At 41.4% G+C, this 16199-nt stretch overlaps 1 protein-coding gene across 6 annotated transcripts in view; it reads right to left on the reverse strand.

Annotated features, from left to right (window-relative positions):
* Positions 1–1111: 1111 nt before the first annotated feature.
* DDI2 (DNA damage inducible 1 homolog 2) overlaps positions 1112–16199 on the reverse strand; it is a 42189-nt gene continuing 27101 nt past the window's right edge. For 4 of the 6 annotated variants that reach the window (XM_073903312.1, XM_073903310.1, XM_073903311.1 and 1 more), the window contains 2 exons: positions 14617–14806; positions 1112–9726 (listed from right to left, as the gene is read on the reverse strand). In XM_073903312.1, coding sequence (XP_073759413.1) covers positions 7838–9726; positions 14617–14806 — 2079 coding nt within the window. In that variant the 3' untranslated portion in view covers positions 1112–7837. Of the gene's footprint in view, positions 9727–12246; positions 12310–14616; positions 14807–16199 lie in introns of those variants that run through there. The other 2 variants (XM_073903314.1, XM_025855711.2) reach the window with 2 other exon arrangements.

The raw sequence follows: 16199 nt of genomic DNA on the forward strand, positions 1-16199 counted from the left end.
TCCCTCCACAAGAGGTAATTAGATTTTTAAGTAGAGGAACTTCCCCAACCACCTCACGATGGCTGCATTTCTTATTCTCTTTTCTGAATGGGATTTGCCATCGCGGTTATTCTGTCCCTGGGTCAACACGGGGGGTGCGGTGGGAGCACAGAACTTGACCTTGAGTTCGATTTGCTAGACCATAAAGAGGCACAATCAAGACCTGAAGGACAGGGCATCACAGGAGATTCTGGACTGAGGTTGGCTGAGTGCCTGAATGGGATATGGAGCCATCTTGTGGGGGGGGGGCGTTGAAGCACTGCCGATACCTCACTGTACCACTCACCCTGGGCACATGAGTAGATTAGGTTTCCCAGCCTCCCTTGCACTTTGGTCTGGCTGTGTGACTGAGTTCCAGTCAGGGAAACGTGGGTAGGGAAGTGACATGTATACACCACTTCCAGGCCTGGTAGAAAAACTTCTACGAACAGCCCTCATTCTCTTCTCCTGGTATGTCATTGGAAGCCACATGCGGAAGAAAGCAGAGCCCTGGCAGCCTAGGACCCTGAATGACTGACTGCATGGGGCAGAGCCAGATCCGAAGGTTGGGATTGCCTAACTTCTGGAAACTGCATTCAGCATCCTCAAATCCTTCCCATGACACAATGAGTATTAGCTAATATCTAAGAGCACTTAGTATGTGCCAGGTGCTATGCTAAGCATTTTACATGTATTAACTTGTTTAATCCCTACAACCATCCAGATGGTCCCCATTTTGTAGATGAGACGGAGGCACAGAAAGGTTAGGAAACTTACCCAAAGTCACATAGCCAGCAAGTGGCAAAGTGGCCTGGCTCCAGAGGCTGGTCTAACCGCAACACCCTATCACAATGTCTGTCACTGTGCATTGGCTGCCCACGGGGTCACAGATGCATGTCTCTGACACGAGCAGGCGGCTGTGCCCCTGCAGTGGTCATCTGGAAGTCCCTTTAATGGCTTGGAGATACCCATTTCTTGTGAGGTCCAGGCAGATGGTTGCAAATCACAGTACCTGGGTAGGGGTTATTTAAAGGGGCAGGAAGACAGACAAAGACTAAAGTAACCATCTCAAAAGAAACTGATCAAACAAGAGTCTTATGATAAAAACTTTATTGTCTTAAATATCAAATGTTTTACACATCACTTTTTCTTCAGAAAGTTCCTATTAAAAAAAGAAAAATAAAGTGTTTCGATTATTTAGGGCTGACTTAACATTTCAGTATGTGACAAAAAACTCAAACCCAAATGCATCTAGTTCACTCAGCTGCAGACAGGTCCTATGTCCAGCCCCTAAACCAAGGGCACAGTGCAGCCAACTGTGGGATTCCTGAGTTTGGTTCTCTTAAGTTCTCAGAGTTTTCCCAACTCTCAAAACCAAAGCACTATGGGAGTGACTAAGCTATTGGCAAGCCTGTTTTGCCAATCCGCCTAGTTTTTTTAAAGATGCAGTAGTCTCAAAGCTCAAAGAAAAGTCAGAAAAGCAATACATGAGCAATTGCAAGAACAAAGGGGAAAAGAAGGGTTTCTATTTGCTAAGATTTGCCAAATATGGCTACAAAACTGGTAAACAAACCTTACTCGAGAGTGAAGGCCATTAGCCCAACTTGCCATGAAGACGAGATTCTGAATAAAAACGAGCAAATCAATTTTCATTGCAGGTGCACAGTGAAGAAAGCAATATAATCGGTATGTTCAACTGCTCTGAGTGCATCACTATTTCAAAAGGATGATCGTGAGAATAGAGAATGGAATATAATAATTCAGAGAGAAAGGTCTCAAGATAGGAGGCATACACTCAGAAAGCTGTGGGGCCTTCAGGGAAAGAAAAAGAAGTCTGGTCAGCATCAGGTAATCTCAGGCTGAAGGAATCTGGAAAATCTGGAAACCAACTGGCTGATCTGACTGCCTCTGGTAGGAGATTGAGAGAGGTCTCCTCCCTTTAAGCCACAAATGCATTCATTCAAGGTTGTGTGTAAAGCAAGCTCCTGGTAAACAAAATCTTTTCCCATCAGACATGGATTTTCCCAGGGAAAAATATCCAACATGCCCCTTCCCCAAGTTGGCTAACGAGAACGTTCTTATTTACGTATTTAAAGAAATACAGTTCTGTAAAAATCTAATTTTGTGTTCTACGCCCCCACCACCCCAGGTCTTCTGTCATCTGCCTAACTTTTTTAGATAAAAGAAACATTCTCTAACTCCTACACCCTTGAACCATTTTCTCTGTAGATTTCATTCCTCAAAATTGCGCCCTGAAACTTACCAGCTAAATCCCTCTCACCTTTTACAGCCCCGAGAGGGTCTAGATTACCAGTTACCAATACATATCTGATAAACTTTTGAGTTTTCTAATTTTAAGCCTCAGAAGTCACTAGTAGTCAGGTCCAGAAATTCTACCTGTATGCCTCAGGATTACAACATACATGGTGACATTTTAAATAATGGGTCGAAGAATGTCCTTTTGATGGACCTGTCCTGTCAAAGATTTGGTAGAGCCCTGGGTAATCTTCTTGTCAATAATCCTGCCCACCATCCGGTGCCATCGCTTGCTACGTTTTCTGCTCTAGATTCCCATTTCCACATCCTGCACTCAGCTTCTTTTAAAACAGCAAATCCTGCAGGATCCTCTGCTAAGTCCCGTTGGCCCAGATGGTCTGTATTCCAGAGCAGCCGTGCTCAAAGAGGGAGTGGGGAGGATGCCGCAGCACACTCCACATTTCTATCCTGCGTGGAAGGGTATCCTGATGGGAGGAAAAGCTGTCACTGGTGTGTACTTGCGATCATCTCCCATTTACTTGCACTTCTATCCTGCCCATTTCCCCTTGTCCCCCGGCAGCATAAATTATTTCCAAATCATTTATACTGATCTCTTCAAGTATTTCTATCAAATGTTGGAACATTTTTTGTTGGTTTCTGATTCTATTAAAAAGTAATGACTTTTTAGAGCAGTTTGAGGCTCACAGCATCTTATTCCATTTTGAGCCCAATTTTCCCAATCTCCTCTGAATTTGAACCAGATCATTCTAATATGACTTTGGAAAATAAAACCATGCTAACAGGCAAAAACAGATCTTGCTCTTCTTAAGGCTAAAATTTGTTTCATGTCTCTTTACTAGACAGAACTTCATGAGGGCAGCCTTCCAATCTGATTTAGTCACCCCTGTATCCCCAGTGCTCCCCAGTACTGGGCACACAGGCACTTAATGTCTGATGAATAAATCAATACACACTTTTTTTTTTTTAAAGTAAACTCTACCCCCAATGTGGGGCTCAAACTCACAATCCTAAGATCAAGAGTTGCATGTTCTAATGACTGAGCCAGGCAGGTACCCCATGAATCAATGAAATCTTATTTAAAGACTCATACTGTATAGCCTTCAAGAGTACCAGATTTTCTTGAATTCTGTCTTAACCACCACAATATAGATAGTGCAACAAACAACATAATAAACATCTAGAAACCATTTTTTTTGGTACTCTCGATGCAAAAAAGCCCTATTATAATTCTTCTATCTAGGGAAGTCTAAAGATTTGATGCAGGATAATTCTGAATTAACAATGAGGGTGAGTCTTAAGACCACTCCATGCATAGCCTCTATCTTTAGGAAGGACATTTTCAAACTTTCCCTCCGATACTTCCACTTTTATTTCCCACCAAAATGTGATGCTTCTGCTATTTGGAGAAACTAAGGCACAAGAGAAAATCAAGTACATCAAAGGTTTACCCCTAAATTATTTATTCAATGAACTCCTAGGAACACCTCACTAACACTGAGAGGCCTCTAAGGTACACAACTTAAGCCATGATTTTACATTTCTAGTTCTCAAGGACACGCTTCGAATTTACTCCGTTGTTAAGAGGAACTGGAGTTTTTTATTCTTTCAGAAAAAAAGCTATTTTTTTTATTTTTATGGAACTCCTAATACAAAAAGGTTAACATTCCATCTTCTGGGAAAGGAAACTCCTAATAACTTGTTTCTTTCTAGTTCAGCCACAGACTATACTAAGTCACCAAATTCAAAGGAGAAATTTGGCGTTTTGGTATTTGTGCTAGAGAACAGAAGAATGCATAATCTAATTAGCTTATCTTAGGATATGTTACCAGTGATAACAAGTTTGAAATACATCGCAGTTCAATTATCCTGCTTGCTCTCATTACAGGCGGCAAACAGGTAGGAAAAGGAAGTCAGAATGCACTGGAACTTTCCTGGCCAGTTATTTGCAAGGCTGTTTTTATATATATCGTCGGATAAAAGCCACTGTAAGTGGAGAATATATCTGTAGATACAAAAACTGTTTGCTTTTCAGTCTATGTAAAATTAACTGTAGGATATTTGTCAATCACTCACACACACACACACACACGAGCTGATGGTTAAATCAACTAAGTTTTTATGGCTTTTACTAGAGATAGAAAGCTGTGCTAAGGGAAGAACAGGCAGATTCCATTTTAACTAGTTATAAAATCGGTGACACAGAGTCTCATGTATCTTTCCATTTTTATGCAACCCTCTCTTGCTAGAGAATTGCTTTGGGAAAAAACACATGGGTTGTGTCTTCCTTTAGTACATATGGAGACGAGGAGCTCTGGGAGGTTTCATAGGCTCCAAGGCAGAACAGTTTTAACACACACCCACCATCTATCCCGTTCTCTTTGCCAAGCAACTGGTTATCTTTATATGTTAATGGCTAAGGCCCAAACTGTGGGATGAAGGCTACTGGCTGATGTCTGGAGGCCTAAACAGGTCCAAGTGGAAATCATTCTTATCAGCTCCAATGAGCAAAATCTACAGCCTCAGCACAGCTGTCAGGTCACCAAGCACATTGCTGCACACGCGCATCAACTTAGGGTAAACTGCAGAAGTCATACAGGACAATCTTCTCCTCTCTTTGGTGAATAAACAGAGACCACCCTTGGACGTGAGTGCTGACCACAGAACCGTCCATTACTGGTTGTGGCAAAGAAGCTGTCAGTAAAGTGGCCCATTACTGCTTATGGCTGACCAGTATCAGTATTTTAGCAACCAGAGGAGTTCACAATGATTTTATCTTACTTTAAGAGAAGTTAATCTTGAATTTCTTCACTTTTTAAAAAAAGGTTATTTTAACTTTTTTTTTTTTTTAAATAATCTCTACATCCAACGTGAGGCTCGAACTCACGACCCTGGGATCAAGAGTCGCATATTCTTCCGACTGAGCCAGCCAGGCGCCCCAAATGTCTGCACTTTCAAAAAAACTGACAATGAAGGTTCACTAGTGTCATGTTCCTTAATTCCCTTTGTGTTTTAAGAACTGCAAAATTTAAGAATGATTCAAGATCCTAACAATGTCAACAACTTCACTTTCATACAAATGATGGAACAGGAAATAAGGTTTTAAAAATCGAAGCAATTATACACTGAAAAATAAATGATGAAAAAGGACCAGGATATTTGGCAAGTGGGTTCAGCTCATTCATTCAAAGCACTACTAACAAGAATACATGTACAACTATAGGCCTATTCAATTTTCTCCTAAAAATAAATATACATATGTAGTAAAAAGCTATTATAATAAAACCTTTTCCAGGCTGATATTCTATATTCCACCTGGGATTGATTCCCAAATCTCTGCACTGTGAAAACTGAGCAGCCAAGCCTCTGAGCAGTACGTCACTACCCAGACAGAAGACTATGAGGCCCATCTTCACGCAGAGGCCTTTTTGGAGGAGTCTGTTTTCATCGATAACTTCCCCCACCTCACACCAAACCCACTTCGCAACCTTAAAAGATTTATAAGCTTAGAATAAATTCCCAATTACCACCCATAAAGCAAATACAGGGGCCATTGCATTGCTACTAGATTTTGCTTCAATCATAGCACCAACTACTTAATTACAATCACAGCTCTAAGAGTCGGTTGACAGAAATCCTATATGCAGTTTCCTAGTGCATCTTACATCTTTGGTGTGGGGCAGGCAAAAGGGTCTGCGACATGTGATTGTCTAAAAGAACATCTTAAAGACAACCTGGCTGACCCGCTGTTCTGAATGCCCTCTTGAAAACAGTAAACCACAACTCCTTCTGTCAACCATCTCCTAACTTCAGATCATGATGAATCTATGTGACTTTCTATCACATCACTAAAGTCTCATTAACACACAGACAAATATCACAGCAAAAGGAAAAGATGGAATAGGGTAGAAGAGAAACGTCTCTAAGTGCCCCCAAATAAAAATTTCAAAAACTCCTGAGATATGAGCCTCCATTTTGATTGTGCTCAATGACTCGAATTTTGATGGAAAGAATAAGCTTCCGAAGAGAGTAAGACTTTAGACAAAAATCATTTAACACTAAGTTCACGAATCACCCTTTCAAAGCATCTGTTTCAAACACACTGCGAACCACAACTTGGAATCGGGAGTTATTCTCAAGATTCTTTTCAATAAAACCAAGATTTTGGATTCCTGCTAGGTACGTAAGAGAGTTTATTTTCCAGGAAAAACTACCTAAAACCTATCCAGTAGGATTATTGCACAGTGGGGCCCACAGGACAATGGTTTCCAAGGGCTAGTCCTCATATAAAAAAAGGCCACAATAAATACATCTATATACTATGCCCCACTCTACCTTGACATGGTAAACACAAATATGATGCATCTTGCTTTAAAAAAGAAACTCCTGAGGAAAGAAAGGGATGGAAATCTCTACCCAAGGCCACTTGAGTCAGAAACTGCAGTTACTATTTCCGGTGCCATGAAGGACACTCAACAAAGAGACTGACCATTCCAAGCACCAAGATGAACCAGTGACAAGGTTATCCCACTTCATAATATTTCACTCAGATCACAGCTCAACCTGAGCTTTACAAGTTCCTAGTAGATGAGCTTCCAAAGGAAATAAACTTCTGGCAATCAACCCATTAGCAGATCTTTAAGTTCCTCATTAATCACTAAAGGTTGAGGTGTGATCAGTAAGATGCTAGCAAACCCACTCTCTAATCAATTCCAGTGTTTCGGCCATTTTTCACTCCTAGTTCTTGAAACATCACCAGGACATTTGCAAATGGAATTACAGACTCTTCCCTTTTCTTATCTGGGTAGCACCATGTTTCACTCTGATGTTGACTCCCCCGCTCCCCCCCCCAGTGCCCCACCCCAAATACTTGGCAATCCATGCAGCAGCCTATGATGCACAAAGCAGCCCAAGTTCTAAACCCTCCCACCTCATCCCATAAAAAGGTCAAATCCTAACCAAACAAATAAAAACATACCACTCTAAGAGATATTATTCAACTATTCCTCAATTTTCTGTTATAACTGATGATTCATCAATACACAGAGCACTAAGTGTAATTCCAAACACCAAACCATGTGATCCAGTTTGTAAATGGACAACTGAGCCAACAAGCCATACCTTGCCTACAGCACATACACAGCCAAAATGGGAAGCTGATTTGCTTCTAGCTGCATGGGAGGTGGGACTTCTCATGGCTTCTGCTTTTTAAAGCATTCACTCTCATTCTAAAATGGTATGCTATACACAAAACCATCAATTTTATTCCAGAATACATCATCTTAATGATAATAAAAAGCTTTTGTATGCACATTACTGCCAATACATTTAAAAAGGCCCAAATTTTAACAAAGAGAATAGACAAATTCATCAGACAAGAGATAAGTTACTTTGGCCGAAAAAAATCCTTAAAAAAAATCTGGCTCAACATTCTGCTTGCAGGTTTCTACATATTCTGTATATGTGGTGAGTGTGTGCGTGTGTGTGTGTGCGTGTATAGCTTTTTTAAAGGGAATGGAGTATGGTCTAGCCCCCTTTTCCATGGTTATGTAGGAACTACAATGTTCTTTGCTAGCAAAACAAGAAGTGCAAGGTCTGCATTTCCACCAACTCGATGCAAAGCCCCAAGAGCTTCCTGCAAAGTGAAGCCGGCACGGAGAATGCGGTCAATGTCTGCGGCGGGGAAAATTAATGGTGAAAGAATGGAGGGACTTGATGGCTGGCTGGGAGGCGGTTCACATTCAAGAAGTGGTCCTGCAGCTTCGGGACAGACATCTTCTCTGGTCTCAGGCCTGTCTGGCACTGGCTTGTGTGTGCCCTGGCCCAAATCTTGAACCAGTATGAAATTGGACAAGGACTTCGCTTGCTCACAAGTGTGACTGACTGCATCCTCCTCACCAGCTAAGCGTTTGGGTGGAATGTCTACACCTAAGGTGCAGTGCGACTGATGAGACGTTTCAGCTGAGGCTAGAGTGGCAGAGCTGCTCTCCTTTCCAGATTCCCTAGGCTCGGGGACACTTTCCTTATCCGGTACTAGGCCATCGCCCGGATCCCTTACGGTACTATTTTCTACTGCATCTACTCCAGCACCATTTGAAGTGTCTGGTAAGTTCTCTGCCCTCACTGACACAGATATGCTCTGACGAAGGGTGACCTGTGAATGCTCTTTATCCTGGGTAGCTGTAAGATGTTCACTTTGGGTCCATCTTTCAGAAAGGTCCTTAATAACTGTTGGGCCCTCAGTTACCATTTCGGACTGACAGATAACTTCCCCAGATATATTTTCTGAAGCTGGTTTACTACTAATGACCAGAAGTTCATGGAGTTCCTTCAAGGCTGCTGTTAAAGATGAGCAAGATTCCTCTGCTGACTCCACAGAGGGCTGAGAACTGCCACAAAGACTTAAAGAGGGGGAGCAATCCCCATCTTCTTTACTTGTTCCAGACATTTCAACATTACTGTCTGGGAGCTGTAAATCCTGAGTGCAAACTGAATTACTCAAAATTTCAGACGAAGGGTTACATTTTGATGTTTCTACTTCCATCAAGGGATTATCTAAGGTGAGAGCAGATGCACCGATGTTCTTGACACTGGCATGCTGACCATCTGCTGAATTAAGCACAGCAACTAGGGACTCTTCAACTGTATCTACTTCCATAAGTGTTTCTGAGTTTGAGCAGCCAAAGCATCCTGAAGGTAGAGTATTTTCCTCTGTACCTGGAAGGTCCACATTCTGTTGTAGCCTGTCTTCTTTCATTGTCGATTCCAAATCAACACTTCTTTGTTGATTCTGTTGCCTTTCTCCAAGAAGTTCAAAGTCCTCTGTGTTACAGAGATGTTCTCGGTCATTTAGAGCATTCTGTTGTCCAACCCCGTGCTGTTCACTCCCTGGTTCTTTGTGCTGCTGAAGGCCATTCACCTGACACAGGTTCTGATTTTCTGGATGCCAACCCTTTTCACCTAGAAACCCCGGTGGTTCTTGCACCCTAGTAGTTGTGACAGATACACTAGCTTGCTGTCTTGTGTGGAGATGAGATCTGAGGCCCTGGGTGCTTCTATCAGCAGATTTCTCCATATTATCGGCAACAATGGCTTCTTCAGAGGAATTCCGCAAAGGCATGGCTGGACTCTGATCTGCTGGAGCACTGTCTGCTGAAGAAGCACTATCAGAAAGATCCTGCAGAGGAAGATGTTCTTTCTTTTCAGAGGTTATCTGGAATTCAGCTGAAGCCTTCAAAGCCTTCACAGCTTTAGGTTCGATGCTGTTGGGGTCACTGGGCTTGATAGGGCAGACTGAAGCAGAGACAGAGTGAGCAAGACTCATAGGATTACCAATCTCAGGACTCTGTCCTGAAGGATGGGCTGGATGGTTAAATCCATTTGAAGTTGGTAATGATGACATTCCCAGTGAGGTAGTTTCTTTACCGCTTTTCTCTATATGGAACAAAAAGGAAAGGAGATTAATCAGCAGATTACAAAGGCCACTAAATTATCAGATGATAAGATCTAAACAGGACAGAACAAAATCAGGTCCTTAAACTTGGGTTTGTCTTATATTCATAGACTTATACAAGAACCATTCTCACTGGGGTAGACAATTTAACATCACAGCATCAGAATAAGAGGTAGGTACATTCTTAATAAAAGATGTGTACTCGAATTCAGTATTTTTAAGTACCATTAATAAACATCCACATAGTAACTGGGTTAGTGCTCAAGACTGAGGGAAAAGGATGTATCTTTATGCTCAGTGAGCTCAGAACTCTAGAAGAGTTTCTCCAAGTGTATTCTATCACTTGCCCTGAAATCACCTGGCATGTTTGCTAAGCGTGCACATTCAGGGGCACTCATCCTTGGGAGGAAACCCATGAATATGCATTTTCAATAAGCTCCTCAGGTGATTCTTAAGCATGTCACAAATTTTGAGGATCTCTACACTGAACAATTCTCATGTCAATGCACTTTTAGTGTTTCAAATGTGAACATGAAGGTTCTAAACGACAAGTCTAAATCCGGGTATATCTGGAACAGAGCAGGAATTATAATGAGAAAGGAGAATACGCTTGGGAATCTCCAGAAGACAGAAAAACATTCCATTTAATTCATTTCTCTCCAAACTTCCTGAAAATCAGGATAAAACTGTGTGAGTGTGGAGTCAAAGAACAAAAATAAGGCTAAAGGTCAAACAGATTAAATCCAATCATCACCTTACCAAATAGGGCAACTTTGGAAAGGATTATCAGTTACTTTATCACATTAACGTGGTACAACTAAGTGAGAACATTTAAGTACTTTAAGGGCACAGTAGGGGGTGGTCCTGGCAGTGGAAGGAGATAGTTTGTAATGGTTTTTTGCCAGGCAATGACAATTTAGATTGACTGCAACTAACTGAGCATTCACAGGACGGCAGGCTCAAACACCACCTCATGACACCATTAATCATCACTCCAACCTGCCTTTTGCCACCGATCCAGTTAAACATCGACCTCTATGCAGTTACTATAAGATCTTCAATTAAATGTCAAAGGCTGGTAACAAAGATTACTTCACAATACAATCTCTTAGGGCAGATGTGACTCAAATGCTTCATGCTGATTAACATCCAATGTGGGGGGCCTGATCTTAAGAAGACATGAAGCAATCCAGTTAGGATTCAAACAGCTCTAAATCATTCTAATGCGACATTGGTTAACAGCAGGAGAAGATAAAGCATTAACTGATACAGGAAGTTACTGACTTCTTGCAAAACAATCTGATAGCTTAGAGGTAAACGGGAAAACAGTATTTATTTCAGTGCAAATTATATCCATTAGTGCCTAGAAACACAGTGATTAATTTTATTTATCAATCTCTAGAGCTGACTCTGAAAGAGGTTCAACTGCGAGTTACTGCCAACAGAGAAGATGCGTTACAGTGAAGTATCCATGTGAGTGGCATAGGGTATGTGATAATGGCTTTCTGGCACCAGCGTGCCAGTTCGGACGACTGAGTGACGTCAAGGAGAACATGGCCTCCATGTGTTTGGTGCTCACTATGAAAGCAGCACACAGTCCTCCTATAGCTGAGACGGTCAGTCTCACTGGCCTAAGTCCTAGCTGTAGGGGAGCGCTGGGTCAGTACTACAGGGTAGGGTAAGGGGATGAGGGCAATGGATATGAAGGCTAATTAAACCGTGTCTACTTTTACCCCACCTTTGTAAGGAAAAAGGAAAAAAGAAGAAATTGAGTGCTAGGTATCTAATTACAACCAGCCTGCAAACCCCTAATAAAGTCTAAGGTTGGTAGTTTAAAGACTCTTTCTTCCCCTTGAGAAATCAGCCGGTACGCTCAGGCTGCTGTCCCCCAGATTTACACTCTAGGGAAACGGGGACAGAGCGCCTCCAGGGGAGAGTCTGTCAGGCTAGGGAGCGACGGAAGTGCCAAGTGTCAGCTCTTCTTTCTGGGAGAATAAAGCCTAAGTTCTGCCCACATTAGTGAACCTGTGTCCCTAGACAAGTCAGCTGGTCTAGGGTTCCACTTCTTCCTCAGTGGACTGGCAATTTCTACCTGTTTCTAACTCTATGTGGTTGTGTGCAGTGCTAGGAAAAAAGAACTTCCAGGTTTTCAGAAGAAACAGACTCAAGAAACCCCTGATGGTGTAGTTACCTCAACAACAATGCACTGTGGTGCTGACTTTCTTGATTTGATATATTCACCATGGCCAGATGGGCCGTTTTTCCTGGGATTTCCCTCCCCTCCTTGGACTGTTCCAATGGTTGAGAAAATTTTGCATAGGAAATTGTGCTCAGTTACGTACGTATGCCAACACACAGATGCATATACAGGCTAGTTGTAACCAGATTAAACAAGGTGAAATGGATGGCAGAAGCTAAATTCCAAAACTGCTGCAGATACAGAGACTTTCAGACCACAGACGATAACTGGATGGAAGGCTTAACGTGGTGTCTATAAATACCTGGTCTGGGGCCCACTCCAGCTGCAGTACACACACACTACATGCATCATGGCTTCTGACGCTCTGTTTGAATTAGGAAACAGACAAGCAAACTTGGGTTAACAGTGCAAACCACACAGCATGCAGGGTTTTGTCTCCATTCCTCTGCCACCTTTACAATCAGGAACTGGTAGAGTCAAGCTTGGGGAATGTTTCTGTAGTCTAGTTGGTTTAATTCTCTCACAATACATAAAGCAATGTGTCAACTTCAACAGATTTTTCAAAAGAACTTGGAAAGAAATGAACTTCAAACACCCACACACACAGAATTCACGGGCAGACATGTGGGACGGGTGGAGAACAGGAGACCCATAGATGGAATCACACGGTATGGAAATCTTAAAGGTGAGCGAACGCTTGTAACAGTCACTTTCCAAATTTCCTTCTCAGTTGAGATTTATTTTTAGAGGAAAAACAAACCAAACTGGATTATCCTGGCTTATCTTTTAGCCAGTTTTTAGAAGATGTATTAGATACAGCTCCTTTCGGATTTAGTTTTCCATTGATAGAAAATCATCAGTAACAAAAAGGCACGTGGGAAAAAACCCATTTCCTTTTAATCCTTTTAAAAAATATTTTTATTTTTTAATTTTACTTTTAATGTCCTTAAAGTAATCTCTAAGCCCAATGTGGGACTCAAACACATGACCCCAAGATCAGGAGTCTCTCGGTCCACCGACTGAGCTAGCCAGGTACACACCTCCTTTTAATCCTTTCAATTGGTACATTCCTTTCACTATGCTGAAAACACCTGTGGTTTCTATTTTAATTCCCTGAACTTTTTATTACAAGAAGGTAATTACCCAAAGAGGGTAACTGTTAGTAGGTTAGAAAGCATTGCTATCATCAGCTAGTGCTTCTCAAATAAAAACACCAAATTGTGGGGGAAAAATGGAGATTTCACAAGATGGTAATACATCTTCATTTTGTTAATACCCAGTATTATGACTAAGCTGACAAGTTACTAAAAACAGGTAAAACCTTCTAAGTGGGTATGTCAAACTCAGTCAAGCTTGCCTTGCAGGGAAGATTAAAACTATTAATTTAGTCTCTGTCTGGTTGTTCAGAATTCTCCCCTTCCTGCAAAACAGTTATGTCACAACCAAAGCCGTACTTTATATGTAAAACTCAAAGGTGCCAAAAGGTGTGGTGATTAGGAACAAGGCCAGCTTGGAAAACTCTGTCTGCTACCCACACCCATTTTAAAGAGGCTCAGGGCTAGACCTCCGGGTGTTCTCTAAGTAAAAACACTGGCAAAATCTGGCTGCTTATTTTTTAAAGATCCTATCTTTTTTGTCTTTAGGAGAAAGCTATTCCCTGGACTTGTAGCTCTAATACATTTTGCTATACCAGAAAACACAGTGTGTGGTATTAGTCACTGATGAATAATTACAGCTCAAGACTTTAAAATAACCCCACCTTAAAAGTTAATTCTCTTCAGCTTCTAGAAAATGTATCCCAGAGTCACTGTTTTATAACAGATGGGGAGAAATTATGCCATGAAGGTAGGATTTCAGCAAAAATGTGTCCTTCTACTTAGCCCAGAAAACTTGGCTTGGTCTTTAGATTTAAACAAGCCATGACAATTGAGACTTAACGAAAAAATGACTAGGTATCCCCATGTCAACAGCTGATCTACTGTTCTAATTTAGCCCAAGGACACACTATGCAATCTCATTAATAGCATAAACACTGTAGTTTGATTAGTGTTCAATTGTGCATCTTATCGTCGATTCCTCTGTCTATGGTGGCAGCACTTTCAGTACATATTAAAAAGGTCGGGACTGCTTAGTCACAACGACAATGCTATCCTTCAAAGGAAATGGGCCCAAGAAAAGGAAAATAAATTTTCAGGGAAACTGTAGAACTCAAAAGGAAATGTCTGCTTAATTTTTTTTTTTCTTTTTTAAAGTAGGCTCCACACCTAGCATGGAGCCCAGTGCGGGGCTTGAACTCACGACCCTGAGATCAAGACCTGAGCTGAGATCAAGAGTTGGCCCTTCAACCGACTGAGCCAGCCAAGCGCCCTGTAGTAATTTTTGTTAGGAAAAAAGAAACAAGATTTTTTAGAAAGCCTACCAAAATGTGCTTAAGCAAATAACTCCCTGACGTACCTGGTAACACAGCAATGGATCTGTCGAAACACCAAGGTTTTCTTTATTGGACTCAGAGATAGGAAGAGGTGGTGAGAAGACAAGGAACACATCCATGACAGGACAGTGACACGGATTAGAAACTGAAAAGGTCCCCAACCCCTCTGAAGATCCAACCTCCCCCACTCACCAACCAGTAACAAGAAAAGTTATTCGAGAGCTTGGCCACTGCAAATACCTGCATCCTCTACGGATTTCTGAAGAGCTTCTGCTAATTCTTGGTCTGCAATCTCCTCCGGCCGCACGTCCTCTCGCCCAGCCCCGTATGCCAATCGGGCACACTCTGGTAACTCTCCCTCGGGAAGGAAGGTGGTCTGAGAGCCTGTGGTGCCGATCACGAGCACATTTTTCTTGAGGTCAATGGAACACTTAGAAGGAAGAGACCGAAGACAGATGACAGTGGATAAAACGCCATGCAGGAAAATTATCATGAATTTAAATATTTATTTCATATTTAAATATTTTTAAGTATTTAAAGTTTATAGCAGAATCATCTTCATTGGATGCGGTAATGTAATATGTAATTAAATGTAATGTAATACATGTTCATTGTAAAAATTTGGAAACATGCCGGGCATAATCAGCAGCCCCACTTTTTAGAAACATGTAAGTAACTTTTTCTTATAAAACTGAGACATACTATTTATACATTCACATTTACATTACTATTTACATTTTCCTTATTGCATAAAGTACAACTTATATTTAAACTTTATACCAATGATCTCAAAAGTGGTATATGGGCAAGGCCATCTCTACAAAAGTATTTTTTTTTTTTAAAGATTTTATTTATTCGTTTGCGAGAGAGACAGAGAGAGAACAAGCAGGGGGAGAGGCAGAGGGAGAGGGAGAAGCAGACTCCCTGCTGAGCAAGGAGCCCGACGCGGGACTTGATCCCAGGACCCTGGGATCATGACCCGAGCCAAAGGCAGACGCTTAACCATCTGAGCCACCCAGGCGCCCTCTACAAAAGTATTCTTTATTTCATACTTATGCTGCCCTCCTTTTTTGTATATTTTTTCTGTGTATATGACATAGGACAGTACACACATGCATGTTTTATATCTGTCAAGTTGGAGAGTACTGGTCTATACCAAGACTAACAAACGGAGAAAGATGGTGACAGGTTAAAAAACTGGGTTTTATTAAAACATGCATTCACTCATCCCTTCTACTTAAAATTCTGCACCTTCAGTAGAATATTAACGCAGTATGTTTTATAGGAATTTAGTAATAAAAATCTTTTTAAAGAGTACTAGTGACATAAAAATATTGACTAGATATGAAATATTGCTGTGAAAAATCTTATTACCCAGTGGACACTAACTGCTTCTTCAATCAGAAGAGTTTATCTTTAAACAAATTATTAGACTTCAGAGTGGAAATATAAATATCACTGCAAGCAAATATATTTACAAATCCTCCTCCCTGTACTAAATAAACATTTCTACTCCCAACATCTCATGTACACCTTCCTTAATCCTGCAGCTCTTCTTACTGAGCATCGTCTGCCTAGGTAGTAAGGATTTACTAAACGTATACTTGCAGTAAAATCACCATCATGATGGCACCTGGGTGGTTCAGTCAGTTAAGTGTCTGACTCTTGACTTCAGCTCAGGTCATGATCTCAGGGCTGTGAGATCGAGCCCTGAGTTGGGCTCTTTCCTGGCCATGGAGTCTGCTTAAGATTCTCTCTCCCCTTCTCCCTTTGCCCCTCCCCCACCTCTCAAAAAAAAATTACCATCATGTGTTGTTCAGATC

This window comes from Callorhinus ursinus, unplaced genomic scaffold, assembly GCF_003265705.2.
Source record: "Callorhinus ursinus isolate GAN/ISIS: 27379988/994484 unplaced genomic scaffold, GSC_fseal_2.0 scaffold18, whole genome shotgun sequence".
Taxonomy (NCBI): domain Eukaryota; kingdom Metazoa; phylum Chordata; class Mammalia; order Carnivora; family Otariidae; genus Callorhinus; species Callorhinus ursinus.